Raw genomic sequence first — 25,897 nt, forward strand, 5'->3', positions numbered from 1 at the left:
TTTTAGTCCATAAAAATTAATTTACATTTCTGATCATACCCTTAGGAAAGATTACTTGAAGTAGGATTTTGGGTTAAAAAGGAGGCTTATTTTAAGGCTATTGAAATATACTGTCAAATTGCTGTGCAGAAAGGGTATATGAACTTAGTCTTACTAGAATTGTACTAGAATCCCAAGTTTTTTCTCATCCTTGACAGCATAAAGCATTTTTTAAAAAAAAATATTTTGCTAGTCCACTGACCATTTTTGCAATGCGAAGCTGATTGTATTTGTTGGGTAACACTGTTGATAATGGGTTCTAGAATAATTACGTAAACTGCAAGAGCAAAGTCATGCCATTTCAGCTTAATTAGAATAGTTAGCTGAAACAGTTGTTATTTTCTAATGCCAACTGCATGCTGTGTATTTTGGTGGCTACTGGGCTAGAAAAAAAGACTTAAGATCTTTACAATAACATTTCTAATGCATTTTATTACCTTATTTTACTTTAATTTTTTCAAAGGAAACATCTCCATATAAAGGATCTTTACTTCAAGTAATATGTTTTTTTCTCTTATGGAAAAATTTAATCCACAGATACTAAGAAAAAGTTACCCATCTCAAGATAGACCCCTCCCCCCATCTTCAACTCTCCTATATGAAAAGTCAGAATAGACTTTTGACTTTCTCTTAGAAATTGCCTTATTTATGTACCTTAATCTTCTAGAACTAAGCTGAAGAGAGGTAATAAAGTTAATTAAACAGGAGGCAAATGAATATTTAAGAATCAGCATTTATGGAAGCAATTTTAGGCAAATCTATGATTTAACAGAGTTTAGTTTTTGCTCTTTACTCCTCCAAAAAAATTATGGAAAACCGACTATGTGCCAGGCATTTTGCAATATGCTGTTGATACAAAGTGAAAAGGATATAGTCCCTGCTCTCCAAGGGATCACAAATTACAGTAGTCCCCCCTTATCCACGGGGGTACGGTCCAAGACCCCCCCAGTAGATGCCTGAAACTGTGGATCACACCAAATCCTATATATACTATGTTCTTCTAATACATATATACCTATAATAAGGTTTAATTTATAAATTAAGTACAGTAAGATTAACAACAATAACTAATAACAAAATAGAACAGTTATAACAATGTACTGTAATTAAAGGTGAATGTAGTCTCTCTCTCTCAAAATATCTTATTGTACAAACTTAATGCCCTTTCTATCTTAACTAAGCACTTACCATGGCTGTGGCTGTAATTTTTGCAGTTTGAGGTGTGACAGCAGAACTAGCATGTATTACTTTTTTATTCTTTACAATTTCACAAACAGAAGATTTGTTCTTACTGTTCAACCTCAGCATGTGATGTTTTTCTTTCCTTATTGAGAACTTTTACATTTTCACTTAAAGAAAGTGCTTTACGGCTTCTCTTTGGCGTATCCAAACTGCCAGCATCACTACTCTTGCGCTTTGGGGCCATTACTACGTAAATAAGGATTACTTGAACATAAGCCCTGCCATATCATGACAGTTGACTTGATAACCAGATGGCCTCTAAGTGACCGATGGGTGGAATAATTTGGACCAAAGGATACTTCACGACAGAGCAGGATGGCACAAGATTTCATCATACTCAGAATGGAGCATGATTTAAAACTTATGAATTGTTTATTTCTGTAATTTTTCGTTTAATATTTTTGGCTGACTGTGAGTAACTGAAACCACAGAAAGCAAAATCATGGAATGAAAACTTAAAAGTTAATAATTACCATCTATTGAAAATTGGGTGTCAGGCACTTTATCATAGTATTTTTCATGCTTAGAAGATCCCTAATACAGGCATTATTAGCCTTAGCCACACACTCACAGTCCTTGGGAACAGTTACTTTATCCCATTTTATATCATATTCTTCATCTGCACAGTTAGAACTATAACCTACCTTATAGGGTGTTGGGTGGATCAAACGAAATTATAAAGTGTCTAGTCCAGTGTTCTGTATAATAAATATCCTCACCTCTCCTCTTGTCTTCCTTGAAGCAAGTGACCAAACTCTGGATGTCTTTGAAAGGCACCATTGTTTGGAATGAGTAAACTAGATAGAGGTGACATCATATGGATGAGGGTATACCCAATGAGCCGACTGCAGACGCCCACAGGTCTTTCTGCAAATACCATCAGTAAATGCCGAAGACTATTTTAATGTTAAGGTTTACTTCTTTTAACTTAGGTATTCTTAGCCCTCCCACTCTACTACTTCCCTATCTCCCATGCCAATGTTAGAAGTTACTGCATATTTTTAAAAAATTTTATTGAAGTATAGTTGATTTACAATGTTGTGTTTCATTTCTGCTGTACAGCAAAGTGATCCAGTTATACATATATATTCTTTTCATATTCTTTTCCATTACGGTTTATCACAGGATATTGAATACAGTTCCCTGTGCTACACAGTAGGACCTTGTTGTTTATCCATCTTATATATACTAGTTTGCATCTGCTAATCCCAAACTCCCAGTCCTTCCCTCCGCCCCCCACCCCACAACCACGAGTCTGTTCTCTATGTAAGTCTGTTTTTGTTTCATGGATATGTTCATTTGTGTCATATTTTAGATTTCATTCACATGTGATATCATATGGTATTTGTCTTTCTGGCTTAGTAGGATAATCTCTAGGTCCATCCATGTTGCTGCAAATGGCATAATTTCATTCTTTTTAATGGCTGAGTAATATTCCGTTGTGTATATGTACCACATCTTTATCCGTTCATCTGTTAATGAGCATATAGGTTGTTTTCATGTCTTGGCTATTGTAAATAGTGCTGCTGTGAACATAGGGGTGCATGAAGTTACTGCATATTTGATTTTGATATGATCATTTGCTCATGACTTGAGGAAATTCGACCCTTTTCTATAACAGGAAGAAAAGGATTAAGGATAACCAAAGGAGCTGTGTTCTGGCCCTCACTTTCTCAGTTGTCAGTTCCATACGTTCTAAATGGTATTATGGCTTGTTTTAGCACCATGTTGATACTTTCAGAGTTTTATCCTGGCTCCCATGAACACCTGACCAGTAAGTATTTGCAGGATCTCATTAGAACACTAATAGTTACTTACTGAGTACTCACCGTGTGGGAACTCTGAGAGATCTATATTCCTACCTTTACTCACATACACATTCATTCCCATATTTATAATCATTATCCATATACCCTCAGGATTTTAATAAAAGTCCTAGAAGGAGGGTTATAGAAAATGTCTTAATTATTCCTCATCACAAGCACTAATAAAACTATTTGTTTTCCAACTTTGGAAAGGCATTCTTTTTAAGACCTGATGGATTAGATTTTCCACACTTTTTAAAGTTCCCTGCATAACAAAGTTACTGGATAGGAAAGTTTTGTCAGGAAAGTTGATTATTTCTAGTTCATTTTACTGGTGTCTCCTGATGCTGTACCCCCTTGCCTGACTCAGCTAAAGGGTATATGGCAATATCCAGTCAATATTAAAATATATGTCCCAAGGGAATCTCAGATAAGTATTGTGTAGGAAAAAAAAAATCAAAGCTGAAATCATTTGTAAAACAATTTAATAAGTATTGCTTCCCTTTAAGGATCAAAAATTTGACTTGGTACCAGGATCAGGCTCAATTTCTGTACTTCCTGGAAAATCCCCAAAACAACTCTTGCTTTTAAAGTTGATGCTTCCATAGCTTAGGTTATTTTATCAAATGTGTTCATCTTCAGTAAGTTTAGTAAGTTTTACCTATAAGCGAGGGCTTAGTCCAACATGCCCTTGTACTCACCTATGAATCTTATGATCCTTCGGAGTAAGGGGTTCAGGTAACAGCATTCTCCGGTCAGAATTGTTTTCTCCTGGGCAATCAGAGATTCTCTGGTTGACTTTATGAAATACATGGATATCTCACCAATAAAAATCTGGAGAAGGAATGTTGAAGAATTGTCAAGTTGGATAGCTGTCTGATAAAAGAGGCCAGTAGCTTAAGAAAAAACTCAAAACTTCTGAGGCTTCACAATTATATTAGAAGATATCATGTTGGAGAGATGGAGAGTTAAATAGTTATTTGTGGGCTTCCCTGGTGGCGCAGTGGTTGAGAGTCCGCCTGCCGTTGCAGGGGACGCGGGTTCGTGCCCCGGTCCGGGAAGATCCCACATGCCGCGGAGCGGCTGGGCCCGTGAGCCATGGCCGCTGAGCCTGCGTGTCCGGAGCCTGTGCTCCGCAACGGGAGAGGCCACAACAGTGAGAGGCCAGCGTATGCCAAAAAAAAAAAAAAAAAAAAAAAAAAAAAATAGTAATTTGCAGTTAACTCTTGAAAAGAATTAGAGAAAGCAATAATTGATAATTTCAGATAGATTTCAGGCCATAATATTAATTCTAAAGTCATATAAAACCTAAGTTGAAATAATAAATTGAATAATAGAATCTATGATAAGGCTCACTCAGGCTGGATTTGAATATTTTTAACTGAATGTGTGCACTGCAATGATGCGGAATGACTGGGACAGCCCAGGAGGGCATTATACGCACCCATGGCAATATGACTTCATTATGTGGCAATACTACCATCTTTATTTGAACACATTTGCCTGATCGATATTCTCCTACTCTGAACTGGTTGACTGTCGCACCTTTAAGATTGGCATCTCTCGTTATCTTGAACTAATACACGTATATTACCATTTAAATCATAATGCCTTTGTGTACATTGTAAGCTTCCTGTTGACAGGGACCATATCTTATATTTCTTCATTATGCTTATAGCACCCAGCGCACTGTATTCCCATATAAAATAAGGATCGGGCATGAGGAAAGTTGTCACCAACTTTGACGCTGCCGCGACTGAAGACTGAGAACCTTCAGTGAATAAAAAGTTAATAATTACCATCATCTATTTCAAACTGGGTGTCAAGCACTTTATCATAATAGGTTTCATGGTCACAAAATCCCTAGTGTTGGTAGTATTACCTTTGCTTTACTGGTGAAGAATGAAAGTTCAGTGTAGTTAAGTAACTTACCCTCCAGAGCATACAACTGGCATGTGGAGGCACTGGGATTGGCATTCAGTACAACTGGGTTCCAAAGTCCACATTTCCCACCACATCATATGCCACTTTTATTTTCTGAACCCTCATTTCAATATTTCCGCAGAAGAATGTGATCTTATAATTGTTCTTCTTTGCTATGTGTGTGCTTGTGGTTTTAGATAAACTTCATCAATGCTTTAAGAATTCCTATACCTTATACTCTTCCTATCATTATAGAATATCTGTTTAGATGGATCAAGATGCCAGCGCCATGAATGGCACATGAGAGATGGAAGTTAAGTTATAGAATAGTACAACTGGAATCGTCTACAGATGTTTTCCCCTTCCTTTTATGAGGGAGGAACCCGAAAGTCTCAGGGACTTGGCCACACACAGCCAGACAGTGTCTGAAGCAGCGCTAGCAGGTGGTCTATAAATAGATACTGTTATCCCATTGTACAGATAAGACACCTGAGGCGTAGAGGGGTTAAATAATTTGTCCAAGGTCGTCACGGATCCCAGCTCTGGAGCCAGGTTTTCCTGGCTCCAGAGTCCTTTCTCTTAACTGCTATACTTTTACTCAGCAGTGATGCAATACAATATTTGTTGAATTTGTGTTTAATGTTGACAACATGGAAAACAAAACAAATGCAATATGCTTTAAACACTAAAAAATGTAGATGATATTAAAGTACAAGATAGAATGGTGTAATGGAAATAGAACTATGGGCAAGTCAGAATGGGATGGAAGTTGGCAGGAAAAGACTGAGTTCCGGGTCAGACAGACAAATGATGGGCCAGCATGGATCACCTTGGCAGGTGCTGTCTATGTATGTCTAAGAATATTTTGTGCCTGACGTCCCTTGGAATTAACAATGTGTTGATGCTCCGTCAGCTGAAAATATTTGAATAGTTTCAAGAACTCAGCCATCCCTCTTTTCTCGTTAGGCCTATCTCTGCCAAAACAAGGTGCCAAGGGGCTTTGTTTGTCCCCACTGCAATGATGGCACTGCATTATTGTTCTTTATCTTAGTGAACAGATGGGGATAAATTCATGCATAGTCGGGTACATGAAATAGTATTTCCTTGAGGGAGTTTTCTCTGCTCCCACAGACGAGCTTAGGCATTCATGCTGTACGTGAATCTCTTACCTTGTGTTTCTCCTTTCCATTTCTATCACAAATTACAATGATAGTACGATTACATACTATCATTGTTATTCCTTGTTATGGGATGTCCCACATATCTTATTCCGGTTATGTCCCCAGGGCATAGCCCAGTGTAAGGTACGTAGTAGTTATTCAATGTTGAATGAATTAAGCATATCAGATTAATGCAGGTTTTTTGGAATACAGGTTTAACGAGGTAGACTATAAAGAAACTTTGCCAGGTCCCCTCAGGAAAAGGGAGATCCTGCCTTGTCATTGTTCCCACAGCATATTACACAGATCTCTATCCTGACATCTACCCAATTAATTGCAATTATTGTCTGTATGTCCCTCTTCATTTGACTATGATGCCCTTATGGGAAAGACTTTTGCCCTTCCTTGCATGGTAACTAGAACAGGGACTGGTATCTAGTAGATTCAATCAATATTTGTTGAATGAATAAAAGACTGAATCTTAGAGTACCTATGTATGGGTAGAACCCTCTGACCTTAACTTCTCTCAAGATTTCTCTGCAGGAAATTCCCAATAGGGACCAGAAAGCATGCAATTTTTGCTGTACTGCTTAGGAATATAGTAAAAATTAAGGATTAACTAATACAAAGTAAAGTATCTCTTTTAAACTAAATTTACTCATATACTCATTTTGCATTCAACAATTTTGGAGAGGGAGCACCCATTCTGCCAGGAATTGTTCTAGCACAGGAGACGTAGCTGTGAACAGAGAATAGTGGGGGAGACCACAAACAAATAAACTAGTAAGTATATCATGTAATGTTGTGAAATGACATGATTAAAAAGTAAAGCAGGGAAATGGGATGGAGAGTGGTAAACACATAGGAATAAGAAAAGAAATAAGCATTGCTTGCCTCAGCCATTTCAGAAGCCCAAAACATCCTTACTCTATAAGAAAGAGAGAAGAAAATTCTAGAAATTCTCCATTTAGTGATGGTTGTCACTACTCACACAAGAGGCAAAAAAGCAAGAAAATGTGAGAGAAAATCTACACAAACATGTTCGTGTTAAAAATACACATGTGCACACATACACAGATCTAAACAAAATCACTCCAAGGCATACCAAACAAAACTTGTCATGTGAAAAGGGTATGGGGCTCAAATAAATCCATAAGTAAAAATGTCCTAAGACTCTCATGTCAAAGGTGATAAGCAGTATAAGAATTGATACTATTGGGACTTCCCTGGTGGTCCACTGGTTAAGACTCCATGCTCCCAGTGCAGGGGCCCAGGGTTCAATCCCTGGTCAGGGAGCTAGATACCACATGCCGCACCTAAAAGATCCCCGCAGCCAAATAAAAAAAACCAAAAACCAACCAACAAACAAAAAACAAGAATTGATACTATTGGTCAACAATATTCAAATCACAATTGAGGTATGAAATACAAAAGAAAAAAATCAGAGCAAGGATATATGCTAACCTATATATCTGATTATCGACATAATACTTTGATGATATTAAGTAATAATGTTTACATAAAGAAGGAAGGAAGGGCTTCCCTGGTGGCGCAGTGGTTGAGAGTCCGCCTGCCGATGCAGGGCACACGGGTTCGTGCCCAGGTCCGGGAAGATCCCACATGCCGTGGAGCGGCTGGGCCCGTGAGCCATGGCCGATGAGCCTGCGCGTCCGGAGCCTGTGCTCCGCAACGGGAGAGGCCACAACGGTGAGAGGCCCGCGTACCGCAAAAAAAAAAAAAAAAAAAAGAAGGAAGGAAGAAAGAAAGGGAGGAAGGGGGTCATTTTATAATTTCAAGGTAGGACAGTATTCCTGGTCCATCCAGTTCAGACTGTGATGGACATAAAGGTTGCTGATAAAATAATGCAGCTCTTAGATCTCAGTGAATGGGATTCATGGATGTTCATTTCACTGCGCTTCTCTGATCACACACAGGGTGCTATTTCTCCATCCACTGGGTTCCATAGTCTCATACAGGGCCTGATTCTGCTTGGAGAGAGAGAGAGGGAAGATTCTGCTTGATAAAGGTTAGGGGTCTCTTTTCTTTCCTGGCTGGCCCCAGCTGATGTTGGAAGCCATCTACACACTGGCAGATTTATGACTCTGGTTCTGGCAATGGTTGGGTTCCTCCATCTGTATCTTTGCCACACACACTCTGCCTCTATCCACCACTCTTTTCAGAGAGCAGCTGGGACATGTGGGACTCTCCATGTGCTCGGCCCTGGCTGTCCTGCCTATTATGGCCTTTCAAATTGTTGGCTAACAAGCATCCTATCACTCATAGCAAATGAGCATACCCTCTGGTGAGAAATGATCAAGGCCAAACTCTAGACCTGGCCATGAACAAACAGCAAGTGAATTCCATTGGTGCATCTCTCATCCCCCAGCTATGCTGGCTACAATCACAAGTGACATGACCTAAGACACTTAGATAACAGTAAATATACTTTTTTTTTTGCGGTACGCGGGCCTCTCACCGCTGCGGCCCCTCCCGCCGCAGAGCACAGGCTCCAGACGCGCAGGCCCAGCGGCCATGGCTCACGGGCCCAGCCACTCCGCGGTACATGGGATCCTCCCAGACCGGGGCACGAACCCTCATCCCCTGCATCGGCAGGCGGACTCCCAACCACCACGCCACCAGGGAAGCCCTAAATATACTTTTAGTGAGGATAATTCGATAAAATTGTCTTTCAAATATGGAAGCCCAAATGGCAAAAAAACAAATAACCCTGGAATATAATACATCAGTTTGGTGTGTTATCTTTCAGACTTCACTTCTTTACAATCTTTAAAGGCGATCTGATAAGTCATAAATAAGTGATATAAATGCAAAATATTTAGGGGATATTGTTCAGATTTCAAAATATAAAATCTGCAGAAAAAGTCACTGGAAGATGTATTATAATTTCATATTGTAAGGGGGACTCACTGCATGTTCTATGTGGCTGTCATCATAAAGGGTGTCTAGAATTCCTAGAATATATGTTTTGGGTTCACACATATGCTAGTTGTAGCTCTGCTACTTGGCAATATCAGAGTCATTGCTGTTTCTTCAATGTGGGCTGTTGAGTTGAAATCTCAGCTCCCTCCTTCTTGATGTGTGACTTTGGGCAGGTAACTGAACCTTTCTGAGCTTCTGCTTTGCTTTCTTTCATGACTTTGAACATGAGGGTAATAACTATATCAGAAAATTGTTGAGAGTATTAGAAAATGTATGTCAAAACATCTATAGGTGCTCAAAGAATGCTTGTTGCTTTCACTTACTGGTCGGTCTAGGCAAGAATGTGTATTGAAATTGCTTGAAAAATTGTCCTGGATTAAGAAAACACGGTGTGATACTAGGTCTGCTCTGCCCCTAACCAGATGTTCGATCTTGGACCACTTGCTTGACCTCTCTGGGCCTAGTTTCTCATCTGTCAGTTTCTTACCTGTTGGACTAGGAGAACTTTAAGTTGCTTTTCCAGCTCCAACATCTTTGCCTTTATGATAGGAACTGACAATAGAGGGCTGATTAAGGGAACTGAAATCATGTTAATTGGGCTTTAATCTCTCTCCTGTTGGTTAAGCTCTCCAGGGCCAGTGTAGTTTCTTGCAATGCTTCTTCCTTCAGCCTTCATTCACTTTTAAAATCCCAAGGGGCTTTGCCCTCCCCAAGTAATCTTCCCTAAAAGCAAAGTGGACACCGCCTGCTCCAGAGTGATCACATTGCCTGATATCTCTGTTACCTGTGTGCCTAAGGACAGCAGAGGCTGGTAGCTCCTCCCTGGATTTCTGTGTGTCATGCTCTGAGGAAGAGGAGAGGGTTCTTTGCATACTTCTCAATATTAATGTCTAAGTAGCTTCAGAGCTTTCAGTCCCAGGGATTTTTAAATGCTTCCAATATCCTCCTTGGGAAGATTCTTTACTCGTGAGCATTTCCAAGAAAGGCAGGCGTGGTTTTTGCCGTAGATTTTGTTTAAAAGTGACCCAGGGGATTTTAAATGTACAGACTATGCTGCCAGTCCTGGCTGCCGACATCTAAATGCTCCGCTTTCATCTTTCCTGATGAGTGCCGGTGACAACCCAGATCTGCAGAGGTCTGGTCCTCTGACCTGCTGAGCTGTGCTTGGTTCAAGAACTCTTGACTTCTGCTTTATCACACCTAAATGTAAATAAAGGAATTCAGCTCTAGACACTTCCTATGCCTTTCAAAGCTGAATGCTTCAATAGAATCAAGGCCATGTGGATGATGGCATTTTGGAAATCATTCAGCAACTCACATAACAAATGTTTTGTGGATTGGAGCGTCATTTCTGGTCTTAATCCAGGGGTGGCATCTACCCATTCAAAACGCTCTTAAGTTAACACTTGCTATATAATGCAACACCAAGGTGGGATGCTACATTTCCAAAGCAGGGTGTTCTCTTGAGCCTTTTTTTTTCTTTCTGGATGGTGGATGCAGGAGAAATGGGAATTTAAAATGAGTTAGCTAAAATACTGCTCTTAGTAAAAAGTAAAATGCATTGTGATCACCAAGTAAACTGACCATCACATAATTTTAGGCAAACAGTAGTCTTTTCAAGAAACAAATTATCAAAGCTCCTAACACAATCATCTATTCACCAATCCTTAAAAGGGGCATCTCAAAGGTGGTAAGCAAGTTTCTCCGTGGGACGATGTTAAGGGAAAAAATAATCTGTAAAGGAATTTGGAGCACTCATCTGCCACATGGATAGTAAATAGGGAAATGGATATTTTTCTTCAAGGTTTTAAAAAAAAATCCACAACAATTAATGAGGCTATCTATAACCCTTTCCCAGAAAAAAAAGTAAATTGTAATGACTAAGTACATTTGCAACAAAGAAAATGTGTTCACGGTAAAAAAAAATAAAGTCATGAGATAATGTACAAAAGGGAAAACGATGTGAATGACGAAGTGTTAAAAAGGGGTTTCAACAGATGAGGTTGTTCAGTACAGGCGCCCACACTGTCTCCCCTTTGCTCTGGCAGCTGCGTCCCTCACCAGTCAGGCAACAGATGTGCATTTACCCAGAGCCCACTCTGATCCACACTGTGCATTGAGCTTTTGTATTCACTGCAAGAGCTTATGGCCCAGAAACCCCCAGGTGAAGAGTCGCAGTTTCCTCCAGATTGTGCCTTTCTATCAAATTATGCTTGTCTCTTCCTTTTCCAGGAAACTCTAGATGAGTCTTGTGTGTGCGCGCGTGCACACTTGCACACAAACCGTGAGCTCTGTCAATTCTCTCAGGCTGGGTGTCAAACGTTCTGCTGCTTCGGTTCTAAATACTCCCATCACTTTGTTGTGAGGCCAAAAAAAGGTTTACTAGCTATTTCCTCATGCCTGTGGTGCTGGGGCTGAGATAAAATAAGGGTAAATCAGATTCTCCACCGGGTTAAATCCTCTTATCCAAACAGGCTCTCTGCCTTTGACTCTGAGTCGTGAGTTTATTCAGGGGGCCTGAGGCAGTTGTTAGCCAGGGTTTCCAGTTGGTCAGAATGCACCCTGCAGGTTTCCTGGAAGTGTGGGCCGACACTTTTGGCTAAATCGTTCTGGACGCAATAAATCCCCCCAGCTCTAACCTTTCCTAAGTCCCTGTACAGCTTTCTCCTGTGTGGCCTTGCCTCAACATGATGCTGATCCTTTCTGACAGCGAAGCACAAAAGGAGAGATAGGAAATGACAGGTCAAACCCACGGCAGTCTTTTCCCTCATGCCTTTCTTGTGTGTCCCTGCAAGCAGCGCCCATCCTTGGAGACACACGGCAGTTTAGGGTGCTAGGTTTTTCTATGGTTAATGTGCTAGAGCAGCGGTCCCCAACATTTTTGGCACCAGGGACCAGTTTTGTGGAAGACAAGTTTTTCCACGGACGCAGGGGGGGCGGGGGGGAAGTTCAGGCGTTAATGGGAGCGATGGGGGGCGGTAGAGGAAGCTTTGCTCGCCCGCCCTCCGCTCACCTCCCGCTGTGCGGCCCGGTTCCTAACAGGCTGACGACCGATACCCGTCCGCGGCCTGGGGTTTGGGGACCCGTGTGCTAGAGAATACACAGAACACCAAGGACGAGTCCAGGTTGAACTACCTTTTTTGAGAATTGCCATTAGTTTGTGTCACATAAGTCACCCCCGAGGAGTCTTGCCTTCTTTCTACTACAGGGAAGATAGGAAATGGGTTTAAGAAGGAGTGAACGCGCGCGCGCGCACGCACACACACGCACACACGCACACACACACACCCATTCTGTGAAACACCTGGCTACCCCCGAGGAGTCTTGCCTTCTTTCTACTACAGGGAAGATAGGAAATGGGTTTAAGAAGGAGTGAACGCACGCACACACACACACACACACACACGCACACACACACCCATTCTGTGAAACACCTGGCCAGGCACAGATTGAACTCCCGAAATAAAGTCAAGAGAGCCTAGGGAGTTGGGAATCTGACATTTGGAGGCTTCCAATTAGAAGGTTCTTTTTTTCATGTCTCAAAGAATATTAGAACCAGAAAGATCTTGGAGATCATTTAGCCCAATCCCACCTTTTACGGATGAGAAATCGAACCCAAAGAGGGAACATGCCTTATCAGAGGTCACACAATTACTGGGGGCAAAGCCACAACTGGGATCCCTCCCTCTCCTGACAGATCAGGCCTGAGACAGGATGACAGCAGTGTGAGGATAATGAAGGATGCACACTCAGGGCCAGGGGGTGTGCTGAGCTAGGCACTTGGGATCCGTGTTCACGTGGCCCCGAAATGACTGCTCTAGGATACGCCATATCTCTCCAGGAAGGGGCAGAAGTAAACACGGCTCCTTGCCCCCAGGAGATGTCCCTGAGCAGCAGGGGAGTTCTGCTCTCTGTCCTGTCGCTGCTCACTTATTTTCAGGTCTTGGGGGGAAGATGAAGCACCACAGCAGGGTTTCAAGGTCACTCAGCTCTCTGCCATTAACCCATCAGCTGTAATCAGCGCTGGTTCCTAGCAATGCCCCTCATTCGGGAGGAAAAGAAAAGTAGAACCAAATGGGTGGGTAACTGTCCAATTACGTACAGAACTAACTGCGACCTTCAGCAAATCATTTAATGTAGCTAAGTCTCAAGTTACAAGTAACGTAGCTAACAGCTGGCCCCCTGAATGAACTCACGGACTCAGAGTCAAAAATGAAGGGAATTGGACCACAAACTTTCTCTATGTTCTTTGGGATGTCTCTTTCCTATTTCACTAGGATGCTGTGAGGATAAAGTAGGCAAGGACTGCAGAATACAAGTAAATTAAAAGATGTTATTCTTGCCGTCATCATTTATGGAATATTCCTCAGCACATATCTTGGAGGGCTGCCATCATTATTGGTCACATTTTTCACCCAGAGAAGCAAAATAATGGAACAGCTGAATCGGAGTTCCATACTTGAAAACTAGAGTAGAACTGTAGATCCTTAATACTTAGTTCACTATCCATTAGCCATATCCCCATGGCTTCCCATCAGAGCATTTGACCCCATGTCAGTTTGTGTCCTTTGGGGAAAAGGAAATGGTGGAAGATATGTGATCAAAATTTGTAGGCGGGAGAAGAGTTTTTGCTGAAAATCTTAGAATGAAAGATCTATCATTTTTACCCAAAGAGAAGAGAAAATTCATCATCAAGTTCTGTTTTGTTTTTTGGCCATGTGTGTTTTTGTTTATTAGAATTGCTATTTTCAAGTCTTATTAAAGATTGGTCATTTCATAATTATGTCAGAAGAACTGGAATGTTTTAAAAATATATCTTTCAATTCGAAAATACTACATTGGGTTTCCCTGGTGGCGCAGTGGTTAAGAGTCCGCCTGCCGATGCAGGGGACACGGGTTCGTGCCCTGGTCCGGGAAGATCCCACATGCCGCGGAGCGGCTGGGCCCGTGAGCCATGGCCGCTGAGCCTGCGCGTCTGGAGCCTGCGCTCCGCAACGGGAGAGGCCAGAACAGTGAGAGGCCTGCGTACCGCAAAAAAAAAAAAAAAAAAAAAAAGAAAGAAAATACTACATTGATGTAGAATTTAAACATATATATATATATATAAAACAGAAGAAAAAAGACTGTACCATTAGCATTCAGATAACAGCTATACATTTTTAGTTTATTTCTTACTAGTCTTTTATGTGTAATTATAAATTTGGGATTATACTTGTAACACACATGGTGTCTTGTTAGGGTCTATTAAATATTCAGACCCACAGACAACCACATGCTTCATTTGGCACTGGTCCACTTGGGAGGAACAACAGCTTGCCAACAGGGCAGCATCACACACTCCTCTTTAGCACATGCCCTTGCAGTGGTCCAGTACAGTTCAGGTGCAGGGAGACTGCAGACATAACAGAGGATGCAGGAGCCACCAGCTTAAAAGACTCATCATCATGTCCCATAGGAGTCAATATATGGTATAGCAACTCCACAGACATAGCTTCCAAGTTCCCACATTAGACATGCCAAGTGTCCAGAGTCACTGTACTTGGAAGTCACAGCATGGCACCTTTTCAGGTAATTATAGTTCTCTGAGTCCAGATGCAATTCACCAATCAGGGGTTAATTTTGCCTAGTAACATAGCTGATACATATCTTTTTCTAAGGAAACAGAGCTAGAAAACTAAGGGAAGTTCAAATTCTCTTATAGAAGAGAAAAATGTTTATCTGCAATACTATATACAATTTTTTAGCCTTCATACAAATCATTTCACTAAATCACAAGCATGTTTCTTTGCTATTAGAGGTTTTTCAGAAACATGACTGCCCAAAATGTGTTTAGACAATCCTCTAGTGCTGTGTATTTAGCCAAGTTTTCCTTCCGCTCTTAAAACTATCACTGACATGAACATCCCTATATACAAATCTTTGTATTTATATAAAACTCTGGTTATCTCCTTAACATAAATTCAGGGCATGGAATTAATGACTGGGTCTGAAGTTTATAAAACTCTCAGTACATCTCGACCAGCTGCTCTTCAGAAAGAAAATGTCAGTTTACATTTGAATTGTATGAAAGTGTCTGCACCTTTAACAACATGGGTTAAACTTTAAAACATTTGCCAAACTTATATTGGAAAAATGCTGTATTTAAAATAATTTTTCTTTGATAATTGATGAGTTTAGAAATGTTTATATGCATACAGTCAATTTATTGTTGTTAATTGTCTATTTTTGTCCTTTCTCATTTTTATTTTGGGAAGCTCATCTTTTTAAGTATTAGGAATATTTACATTGGAGTCTCATGCTGCCAATTTTTTTTGCGGTCTTTATTTACTTCTTCTTTTGGTAGAAATGCTTATTTTCAGGTAGACAAATCTATCAATCATTTTCTATCTGCCTGCAACAACATTCCTAATTGAGGATGCTTTTGTGGGTGTGTATGTAGACTTTCTAAGTGTTTGAAATCCATATTTTTCTCACCTCATAATGTGCATTGAAAAGCTTTCCACTTATTTTAAGGCTCTGGAACAGTTTACATAGTTCTGGGTTTTATTCTTTTTTATTCTTTTTTTTTTTGGTTAATTTATTTTTGTCTGCGTTGGGTCTTTGTTGCTGCACGTGGGCTTTCTCTAGCTGCGGCGAGCGGGGGCTACTCTTCGTTGTGGTGCGCGGGCTTCTCATTGCGGTAGCTTCTCTTGCTGTGGAGCATGGGCTCTAGGTGCGTGGGCTTCAGTAGATGTGGCACACGGGCTCAGTAGTTGTGGCACACGGGCTTAGTTGCTCCGCAGCATGTGGGATCTTCCCGGACCAGGGTTCGAAGCCGTGTCCCCTGCGTTGGCAGGCGTACTCTCAACCACTGCGCCACCAGGGAAGCCCAGCTATGGGTTTTCTATCCCTTGAAAGTTTGAAGGAATTTATATTATAGTTATGTGTCCCCAGTACTATTTTGTGCGATAAATTTTAGACATGTTTAAACATTTGTATTCATTTATTCAGCTTTTCTACATTTTAAAGGCATTGTTAGTAAGTTATCTTTTCATAGAATATTATCAATTTTATTGAGAAGTAAGCATGTATTGGCACAGAATTGAAAATACAATTTAAATAAAACTACAGTGTAGACTTTAAAGGTTTATATATTTTTGCTTATATATTCTTTTCTTTTCTTGACTTTTTTTTAACTTTTGCCTTTCTTAGACTAACCAGGGGGTTGTACATTTTACTTATTAATCCTATTGTTTTCTGATTCACTGATTTTTCGTAATTTTTATTGATCTGTTTCCCTTGCTTTCCTTAGGTGTTTTTGTTTTTGTTTTTTAAAGGGAAAATACTCTCTATAATTACAAAAAGTAATTGCAAGAGAACCTAGGCAATGATGTTTCCTGGGACTGGGAAGAAGAGAGGAAAATATGTTAGTTAGTCAATGGATCACTCAGGGATTCATGTCTGAGTACATGAGAAAATGATATGTTTATGGGACAGGAAGAAACCAGGACCTGATTCCAGACTAATTCTAGGACTAGGTAGAGCTGCCATTAAACCATTACAGATAGAACCCAATGTGGCCTCCAGGTTTTATCTGAGGAGTGAAGTGTGTCACCTTTTAAGGTACTTAGAAGGGTGTCTTTTATGCTTTCTCTTAGTCCTTGGGCTGGTGAGAAAGGAAAAGGGAAAGGTAAGAAGAACACGGAGATCAGCCTTCCTCTGGGAGAGGGCACATCCCCCATTGCTCTAAAGAGGAGGTGATACCAGGGTTTCAGTGGAATCTCCTTCTCTGCAGGGAGAGGAAGTTGGTCTGTGATCCTGAAGAAGGTAAAGATCAGTTTCCAGCCAGGTTCTTTGTTTCCCCGACTTCTAACTATTTAGTCCATACCAGACGCTGTGCCAAGTCATTTGTATGAAGCATCTTATTTAAGTCTTGACAACTCTGTGAAATAGGCAGTCACGTTATCCCCATTTTGGGGGGAGGGAACAGTAGAGTGACTTGCCTGAAGTCACATAGACAGGATGTGAACCCCGGAAGGTCGGACTGCAAAGCATGTGTTTTTAACCACTGTGATAGATCATGTTTTATCACTGCTGACTTTAATTCCTACGGCATAGCCTTATTATTTAAGGGGGAGCTTGTCAAGTCTAGGATCAATGATCAAAATGAACTTAAAGTACTACGACTCATTATGTCCATATTATTTCCTCCTCAAAATTCTATTCTATTTCTCATCTTAAAGCAAGTAAAACATTTGCATAGAAAACAATACTCGAACTGAATGTCTGAGCAATCAGTACATTCCCCAGCATGCCAGTCGGTATTTTTATTACTGCTCCAAGGAGAGGGCAGTGGGAGAGGGCAGGTAGGGGAGGAGGGAGAGTTGGGGGGGAGGCAGCTTTGGCAGAGAAAGGGGGGAATTATTAACTGAAATTACATCCCAAATAATCTGACGTTGTAGCATGTTCAGACACAGAAATGTTTATTTTAAAACACTCACAAAGTCATTTTTTTAAAATCAAATTAAGATGTCTAAATGCTAAATCATTTTACTAGACAATATGGATCTATGAGCTTTATGCTTTTGAAATAGTCTCCCAAGAGGCCTGTCAGGCCACTTGTTTTTTTTTTTTTTTTTGCCTCTTGAGAGAGAAGAATGCAATCAACGAAGGTAAATTTGCAACTTAATTGAATGTGATGTAATGTGAGCAGAGCCAGAGCCGCCCAGAACAATTCACAGCAAACTTCAGGTCAAGGGGTTTCTTTCATCTCTGGCCTCTCTGGAAGTTCAGTCAGAAGAGCAAGAGATACAGGCCTGGGGGATTCTATTCCACTCTGCTGAGGCTTTGTATCAAGGCCAGCATTTACATTCAAGACCTCTTCTGAATACACACAACGCACAGCATATTTTTTTTAAGAGTACAGTAGCTGTTCTTAACATGGCAGCCACTCAGGCCTGTTCATTTAAAAAATATATACGTATGACATTCAGACATTCTTTTAAAAATATATATGTATATATATTTAAATTCAGGAACCAAAAAGCAAAAGCCACCTATAAAAGACAAGACCTATTTTAATGAGATTTTATGCACAGCTCTACTCACTCTGTTTCGGCTGAAACAGGGTATGCCTGATAAGGCTGCTGGTGAACACCCAGGAAGAGAGGAAAGAGGAGAAAAGGCAGACAGAAAATGTTGTTTAGGATCCACCAGTAAAGAAGGAAATCCTTTTCTGTACTTACAATAGCAGTTGGGGTGGCAGCCAGCACACAATAGAGCACCAGAGGGGTGATGAAGCTTTCTTCCTCTGTCCCCGGGTAAGGCTTCATTAAGTCTCCGTCCTGACAGAAGAATCCTTGGATATGCACCTGAAAAGTGTCAGTGCATTCGAAGTAGTAGGCAAGCAGCACTGTCCCAGCCATGATGACAAGCTGAAAATACAGCATGGCCACACAGACATTAGCAGGGCTTCGGAGCAGCGCCCGCCCCTCAGAGCACACTCCCTCCATCACCCAGCAGCTCTCCTTGTATTGGTATTGGCAAGTGTGTACGTGCCTGGTTCCATGTGCTTCGGGCTCAGGGAGTGTGTGCTTGCTTGTCTGCCTTGTAACATCTGTTACATAAACCTTCCAGAAAATAATGAACAGCTCCCAACTGAGAAGCAGACCACAGCAAGGCTTGTAGAGAGACCCAGGTTCTGCTGCGCCCTTCTCAGGGGATGCATGGGAACCAAGGCAATACTGCCATTCAGGACAGAGGTGAAAAGTCAAAGGATAGTGGCATACGAATTGGCAAGATGTAGAGTGAGATCTGTTCATGGGCAATTTCATAAAATGTTAGAGATAGACTTACTTTATTATAAAGTATTAGAGGCAGGTAAATGATGCACGAATGAACAAACAGGAAAGCTAAAGCCTAGAAAGGTTAAGGGAAATCTTCAGAACCTAAATTACCGGCGTGGATGAAAACATTGTACAGGTATCCTATATCAGTCATAACTTTTATCCTTTTCCAAAAAGATTTTGCCTTTATTCCAAAATGCTTTCTACCAGTAAGTAAAGGACTTTACTGATGATCACATCTTATTACAGACATATATCCTTCATAAGGTTTGGACACAAAAAGGGACACAATTATCCTTTCATTTGATTCAGAAATGTCCCAGATACTCACCGAGGTTTAGATGTAGCCTTTAATGGGTATGAGGGGTTGGGGGAGCATGGAAATGCCATTATTTTTCTCACTCCCATTAGGAAACACCAAATGGCAAGATGAGACGGTGATAGAGATGGACAGAAAAGAGGTCTTTGAGGTTACGAAATTACAGAAAGTTAAGCTGGAAAAGATCTTGGAGATCTTCCCATCTAAAATCTTTATTTCATAGATGAGAAAACAGAGGCCCAGCAAGGAGAACTGATGACAGCTGGATTATCCAACAAGGAAACCAAACATGTCCTTAGACTGACAATCAGCAAAGCAGGGAAACTAAAATGGGGAAAAATATTTTAAAATGTTGATTTGTTTAAAAGTATCAAAGTAATCATTTTGGGAGAAGAATCAGAACTTGGTAGGGCATCTTTGTACATCCTTTATGGCTTAAAAATTGTTTCTATTTGGAAGTACATAAGGGGCAGGGAGGGGGAAACCATAATCTTTTAGGTTTTAGTCTCAAGTTCTTATTCCAGCCCCGGAATGACTAACCTCGAGGATCTCCAGCGTTAACGTGTCTAAAGTAAAACGCCTAACCATTCTGTTATAAAGGTCTTTACCTTTTGGCTGTATCCATCACCACCTTTATCTCCAGGTAGGCTCCAAATCATACTTTGCAATCACTCTCTCTTACACATGACTTGTTTCTGGCTCTACAAGGATTTTGTTCCATTATCTGACATTTTCTACCCCTTCTCCCCCAGTGGACCTTCTGGCACAACTTCTGACCATCCAGTAATCTCTAGACATTCGTGTGTGTTTCTCTGTGCCTGAAGTTGTTTATTGGCACGTGTAAATTACCAATGCTCATGCCCGCCATCTCTACTGTTTCAAGCATTTTGTTTATTTCTTTTCTCTTTAGCAACAGAGAAGAAACTTGGATAAGGATGTTTCCTATAGGAATGAGAGATAGGTGCTCCCATGCTGCCCCACTGATTGGTGCTCTTGCTAGTAGCTAGTTTATAAAGTCAAGGCCGTGAAGTTTCTGTTTCTTTTGTGCTGCACTAGTCAATTGAGTCGACCCGACAGGAGGGAACCTAGCCAGCTGACCCGAATGTTTTGGAGCTAACACTAGGATTCCAGCAGTTTGGGGCCTCTGCCTCTGGGGCTGTTTCTGTCTCCTGCACAGGCTTGATCTGATTTCTCTGTATCTCATCCATGTGGCAGGAAACACATTTCTCTCTCTCAGCTTCATCAGCCCTTAGGAGAAATAAGCTTGGAGAACAGGCAGGATCGATGGGGGCTTTTTGGATAAAACAAAAATGGCATCTAGCTTCCTCTATTGAGGAAGAATATTATATTTGACAAGGGACATTTGTGCTACCACTTGCATTTAAAAGAGAAAAAGGTGAAAATGAAGTAAATGAAAGCAAAATAATGTGTGTGTGTATATATGTATATGTATGATCTCTATATATACGATCTATATGTATATATATTATATATGTATATATATTATATATATATGTATATATGTGTATATATATATGTAAGAGGACTCAGAAAACTGAAGAATAGAAACTTTTAAAACAGAATTGTCTTAACATCAAATACATCAAAATCAACAGTAACAATAAAAAAGCGAAGGTCAATATCTCTAAATTTGATATACATAGAAAAAATCTTGAATAGCTGCTTGGCCAATTTAACTATGGAAACAGCATTCAGAGAGAACTGAATGAATCAAGTGCAGGGCATAAAGAACAGAGAACCTTGGAGATGCAGGGTGGTGGAGGTAGCTGGGAACTTCCACAGCCTACGGGACAGAACTGACCCATCAGCATGAGTCACCTTGGCCTTGGTTCCTCCCCTGAGCAGCCAGAAACCCCTTCCTGTCATTTTAAAGCCATCCTCAAGCCCCCTGGAGAGTCCTCAATAAAATACCAGTTAGAGATGCACAGAAGCAAATATAGAACAATTTGGATCTTGATTTCGAGGTTTCTTTTCTATTGAACATTCTCTTGCGACCATATATTAAAAAGAAGCTTATGCATTTACTGCAGGAACAGAAACAGCACGTTGATTCTGCTTCCACAAGCAGAGAGCTCTGCTTTGCAGCACTGTGTAAATTAGCCGTCGGTGTCCTCCCTTCCTCCGCCCTGTCCTGGGCCATGATTCATCACTGTCTAGGTTTGTGTCACTCGTGCCAGCTGGCACACTTGCCGTCTCCGCTGCCTTCTCCAGCCCCATGGAGGGAGGCATGGAGGGAGGCCATAATGTTGGTGTCACATGAGCAGATGGTGAGGCTATATGCTGGCCCCAAGTGCTGGTGGAAGGGTTGACGGTATTAGTGTGAAAAAAGCAATTATGGCTGTGGGGAGATAATGAGGTAGAAGGAGCTCATGTACCAGGGATTTTCCTCAGCTGTCGCTTTCTAAGAGTGACAACCCGATATATGAAAATGCATTACATCCTGATCACACAAAGATTCAGAAGGCAGAAGCCAGCAATATCTGAAATCCAGCCTCTCAGAGTTGAGAGTACTGTGTTTCTACCCAGGTTCTCTGCTGATTGGAGAAAAATGAATGTCACAGAGGGATAAGTGGGGAGGTCACAAAGCTGAGAGAAGAGGCTGAGATGACAAGTACGTTTTTCTTTGGTCGGTAAAGTCTGAAGCAATTGTGGACCACTAATTTATATGACAGGATACAAGCTGGGAGAGCAGAGGATAGATAAATGCTGCTATGACTCATGTGAGCATGGATGTGTGTCCAGGGATGTAGGGGCAGACACATGATGCGGAAATGAGAGAACTGGTATCTGGTCTGGGGTGTAAAGGGCATAGTTTGAACTGGGGACTCCTGGGGCTAGGTGACCAACCATCTCAGTTTGCCCAGGACCGAGGGGTTTCCTGGGGCATGGGACTTTTCAGTGCTAAAATGGAGGTAGTCTTGAACAAACTGGGGTGCTAGGTCACTCTACCTGAGACAATGTTTCCCTCCCCAAAGAGCGAGGTTATTCTGGTCTGGCCAGGAGCTATCAAGACCAATGCCAATTAATCAGTCAACCAACAACTGTTTCTGAAAACCGCCTCTGTGTTCAGTTCCGAACTAAGTGCTGTGAAGGTGAGGAATTCTCAGACGTGCTCTCTAACCTCAAGCAATTTGTGATCAAGCTAAGTGGGGAGCGCTCGCCAATACAGGAAACAGACAGTGATCTGTAGGAGGGTGTCAGCTGATCCCAAGCTCGGCTTCATACATGGCTGCATGTGTTCGGTGAGGGATGGGTATTGGCAGGAGGAGAACAAGGGAAGGGGCTACCGCGTGGAGAAGGAGCGAGGGCAGGGGATGGAGAGGGCAGCATGGTGTGTGTTCAGGATATTGGTTTTGACTAAGCCCCAAGGACATATGTTCAATTCCATAGAGAGCTGGGATAAAGGAAACTCAGAGTGGAAGGAACGCTGCACCAGAGCTTAGGTGATAAGACTTGGCATGGTTGTGATGCAGAAGCAAAGTCTTAGGACTCCAGGGGATAGTACACATTAAGGATTTGCATGTTGTTCAGTATTGAGTAAGCATGTTAGGCACAAGGGTCAGTAGCTGCACGAAAGGGCTGGGGTGAGAAACCCTCAAGGGGCACTGATGGAAGTGGGAAACAAGGTAGTAAGTTAGAGGGGAAACAGCAGAGAAAACTGACAGTGGAAACACCTGAGACCTCACTGGGAACCCTTAGAAATAAGGATAACACTTTGAGAGGGAATGAAAGTTCTCCATAAACAACATGGGCGAGATCCAAGGAGAAGAGGAAGGAGTAGGAGATGGAGGAGGAGGAGATGGTGACGGTCAAGGTGATGGCCTATATTATGCATATGTCCTAGGAACTGTTCTAAGCACTTGACATAAATTAACTCTTCTTCTGCCCAGCCACCCTGTATGTGGTACATATATTATTTCCATTTTATGGAAGAGGAAACAGGCGCAGAGAGATTACATGAATTGCATTAAGGTCACACAACTCGGGTGAACCTAGGATGATTACTATAATTGTGATGTATTTCTCCACACAAACTTGGGCAGCCTGGGGAAAATCAGGTTACAAATATGTCAGCATAATATGAAGGGCTAAGCTATGTGCTACAGACTTGAGTACTTTATTCAAATGTCTCCTAGTATCAATTTCATCTGTATGAAGGTTAATAATAACTCATAAGTATGCACTGAGACATGTTTATGTATTCTCATTTTGTTCCAAAAAGAAGTTATACCAACTTCCACCAAATAAAGTAAGCAAGCATCAAAGAGCAGTTGGAACAGAAGAAGAAATAAACATGGAGATAGGAGTATAAGTATAGTATACTTATATACTATATATATAGTATATATACTATAGTATATATATATATACTATAGTGTACATATACTATATATATACACTATAGTATATAGGAGTATAAGTTGTCTAATAGTCAACACAATAAGGAAATACTGGTCATTTTCACATTTCACAGTAGCTATATGATAAAAAACCAACCAACGGTTGAAGAGTAGAATCTTTCTGATAGAGTGACTGGATAGGAGTTCATCCTGAGTTCTCATAAGGGACATGATAAACAATGACAATACTGAGTATGTTGGTGCTGTTCTTTATATGGGACCTCATATCAACTCTTAACATAGGCCGATGACATCACATCAAAGCTAAATGCACAGAAACAATAGTGTGAGATAGAAGGGAGGAGGTTGGCATTATGATTCGGTCTAGGTTGAACTTGAGAGACATAGCACAATGAAAGGTTAAGACTGCTAGGATGGAAACCTGCTCTGCTGCTTTTACTAGGTGTGTGACTTAAATTCCCGTGCCTCTGTTTCTTCGTTAGTAAAGTGGGGCTAATAATGCTACAGCACCTGCCTCTTCAGGTCATCATGAGGATTGTGTAGTATTTAGAACAGTACCTGACTCATAATAGTAAGCATGTTCTAAAAGAATGGGTAGACTATATATTCTTCACTCCTTCCTAATTATAGTTTCTCTCAGGTTAGGTTTTTAAAAACTACTGGGTAGCAGTGAATTAGATACTACCTTTTAATAAGGTTTCTGCCAGTGAAATACAGACCTGCATCTTTTTAAAAAAATGGATTTCATTGTTTAATAATACTACAATGTTATTATTAGAGTAGACTAGTGGAAGGAGCCTTTGCTCAGGCTACTCTCTGTAGGACAAATCTTTTAACCTTTCCTCACCCCGGTTTCTTCTGTGAAAAAAGATTGAGTTACTTTTCAGGGTTGTAATGAGAATTGAGGATATTATACATAAATATCAATGACACTCTTTTGGCACATAGTAGATGCTTAATAAATGACATCCCTAGTTATTATTAGCTTCATTTAGTATTACTGTGTCTTATATATGTCCCTTATTATGGTGTTTTCCAAACTGCAGGTCTCAAACCATTAGTTCATTGTGAAACAAATGTACACAAGGTAGGGTTCAACTAGAATTTTTTAGTGAAAAAGAATGGAATAGAATTGAATATATTAGAGTTTGACATAGCAAGGACAGGTGTTTTTTTAAAATTTTATTGGAGTACAGTTGATTTGCAATGTTGTGTTAATGTCTGCTGTACATAAAGTGACTCAGTTATATATATATATACATATTCTTTTTCATATTCTTTTCCATTTTGGTTTATCACAGGATATTGAATATAGTTCCCTGTGCTATACAGTAGGACCTTGTTTATTCATCCTGTATATACTAGTTTGCATCTGCTAATCCCAAACTTCCAATCTTAAGGACAAGTGTTTTTGTGTGAAACTTTTGTTGAGTATGTAACATATAGGCAGAGGGAGAATATATAATACAAAGTGAAATATATTTCTTACTATGGGTTGTATTTAAAAATCCTTCAATAAAATGTGATTTTATTAGATACTTGTCTCATCATAAGCAAGTTTCTTATACTTTAGTGCCTAAGGCACATAGGTTCAAATCCCCAATCCACTAATTACTACTATATGTCTTTGAACTTAACCTGTCTATGCCTTAGTTTCTTCACCTGTGAAATAAGTTCTCATGAGAGTGGTATGAGAACTATATGATTAAGTATATCAAAAGCACTTAGCAGGCACTCAATAACTGTTAGCTGTTATTTTATTAAGACTTAAGTAGAATGTATATTTTTTTCTGGATAAGCAAACAATACTACATGCCCTAAAATACGTACGAGAATATGAGGTCATTGCATTAGCCAGGACTGAATATTCAACTAGTTTTTCCGTCAATAAAATAATGCTTCTTGACAAGCATCTTATTTCCACAAATAAGAACTTTCACGAGTCAAACTATTCTTAGTTTTGCTATTTGCAAATGATATTACCTCAAGATATGAAGGAATAAAAATAAAATATTAAGCAATCAATTAGTGCTCTTTTGTCAATGTATTTGATCCTTGAATGTCTTTATATTTTTGTATTTTATGAAAGATTTTTAAAAATTATTTATTTATTTTTTAAACATCTTTATTGGAGTATAATTGCTTTACAATGGTGTGTTAGTTTCTGCTTTACAACAAAGTGAATCAGTTATACATACACATATGTTCCCATATCTCTTCCCTCTTGCGTCTCCCTCCCTCCCACCCTCCCTATCCCACTCCT

The 25,897-nt window shown here is 40.5% G+C and overlaps 1 protein-coding gene across 1 annotated transcript in view; it reads right to left on the bottom strand.

The window, feature by feature from the left end:
* Positions 1–25,897, bottom strand: part of PLPPR1 (phospholipid phosphatase related 1) — a 263,459-nt gene that overhangs the window by 28,227 nt on the left and 209,335 nt on the right. The window contains exons 3-4 of the mRNA XM_024126495.2: positions 18,334–18,522; positions 3,788–3,920 (exon numbers count right to left, since the gene is read on the bottom strand). Coding sequence (XP_023982263.1) covers positions 3,788–3,920; positions 18,334–18,522 — 322 coding nt within the window. The remainder of the gene's footprint in view (positions 1–3,787; positions 3,921–18,333; positions 18,523–25,897) is intronic.

Source organism: Physeter macrocephalus, chromosome 9 (assembly GCF_002837175.3).
Source record: "Physeter macrocephalus isolate SW-GA chromosome 9, ASM283717v5, whole genome shotgun sequence".
NCBI classification, from domain to species: Eukaryota; Metazoa; Chordata; class Mammalia; order Artiodactyla; family Physeteridae; genus Physeter; species Physeter macrocephalus.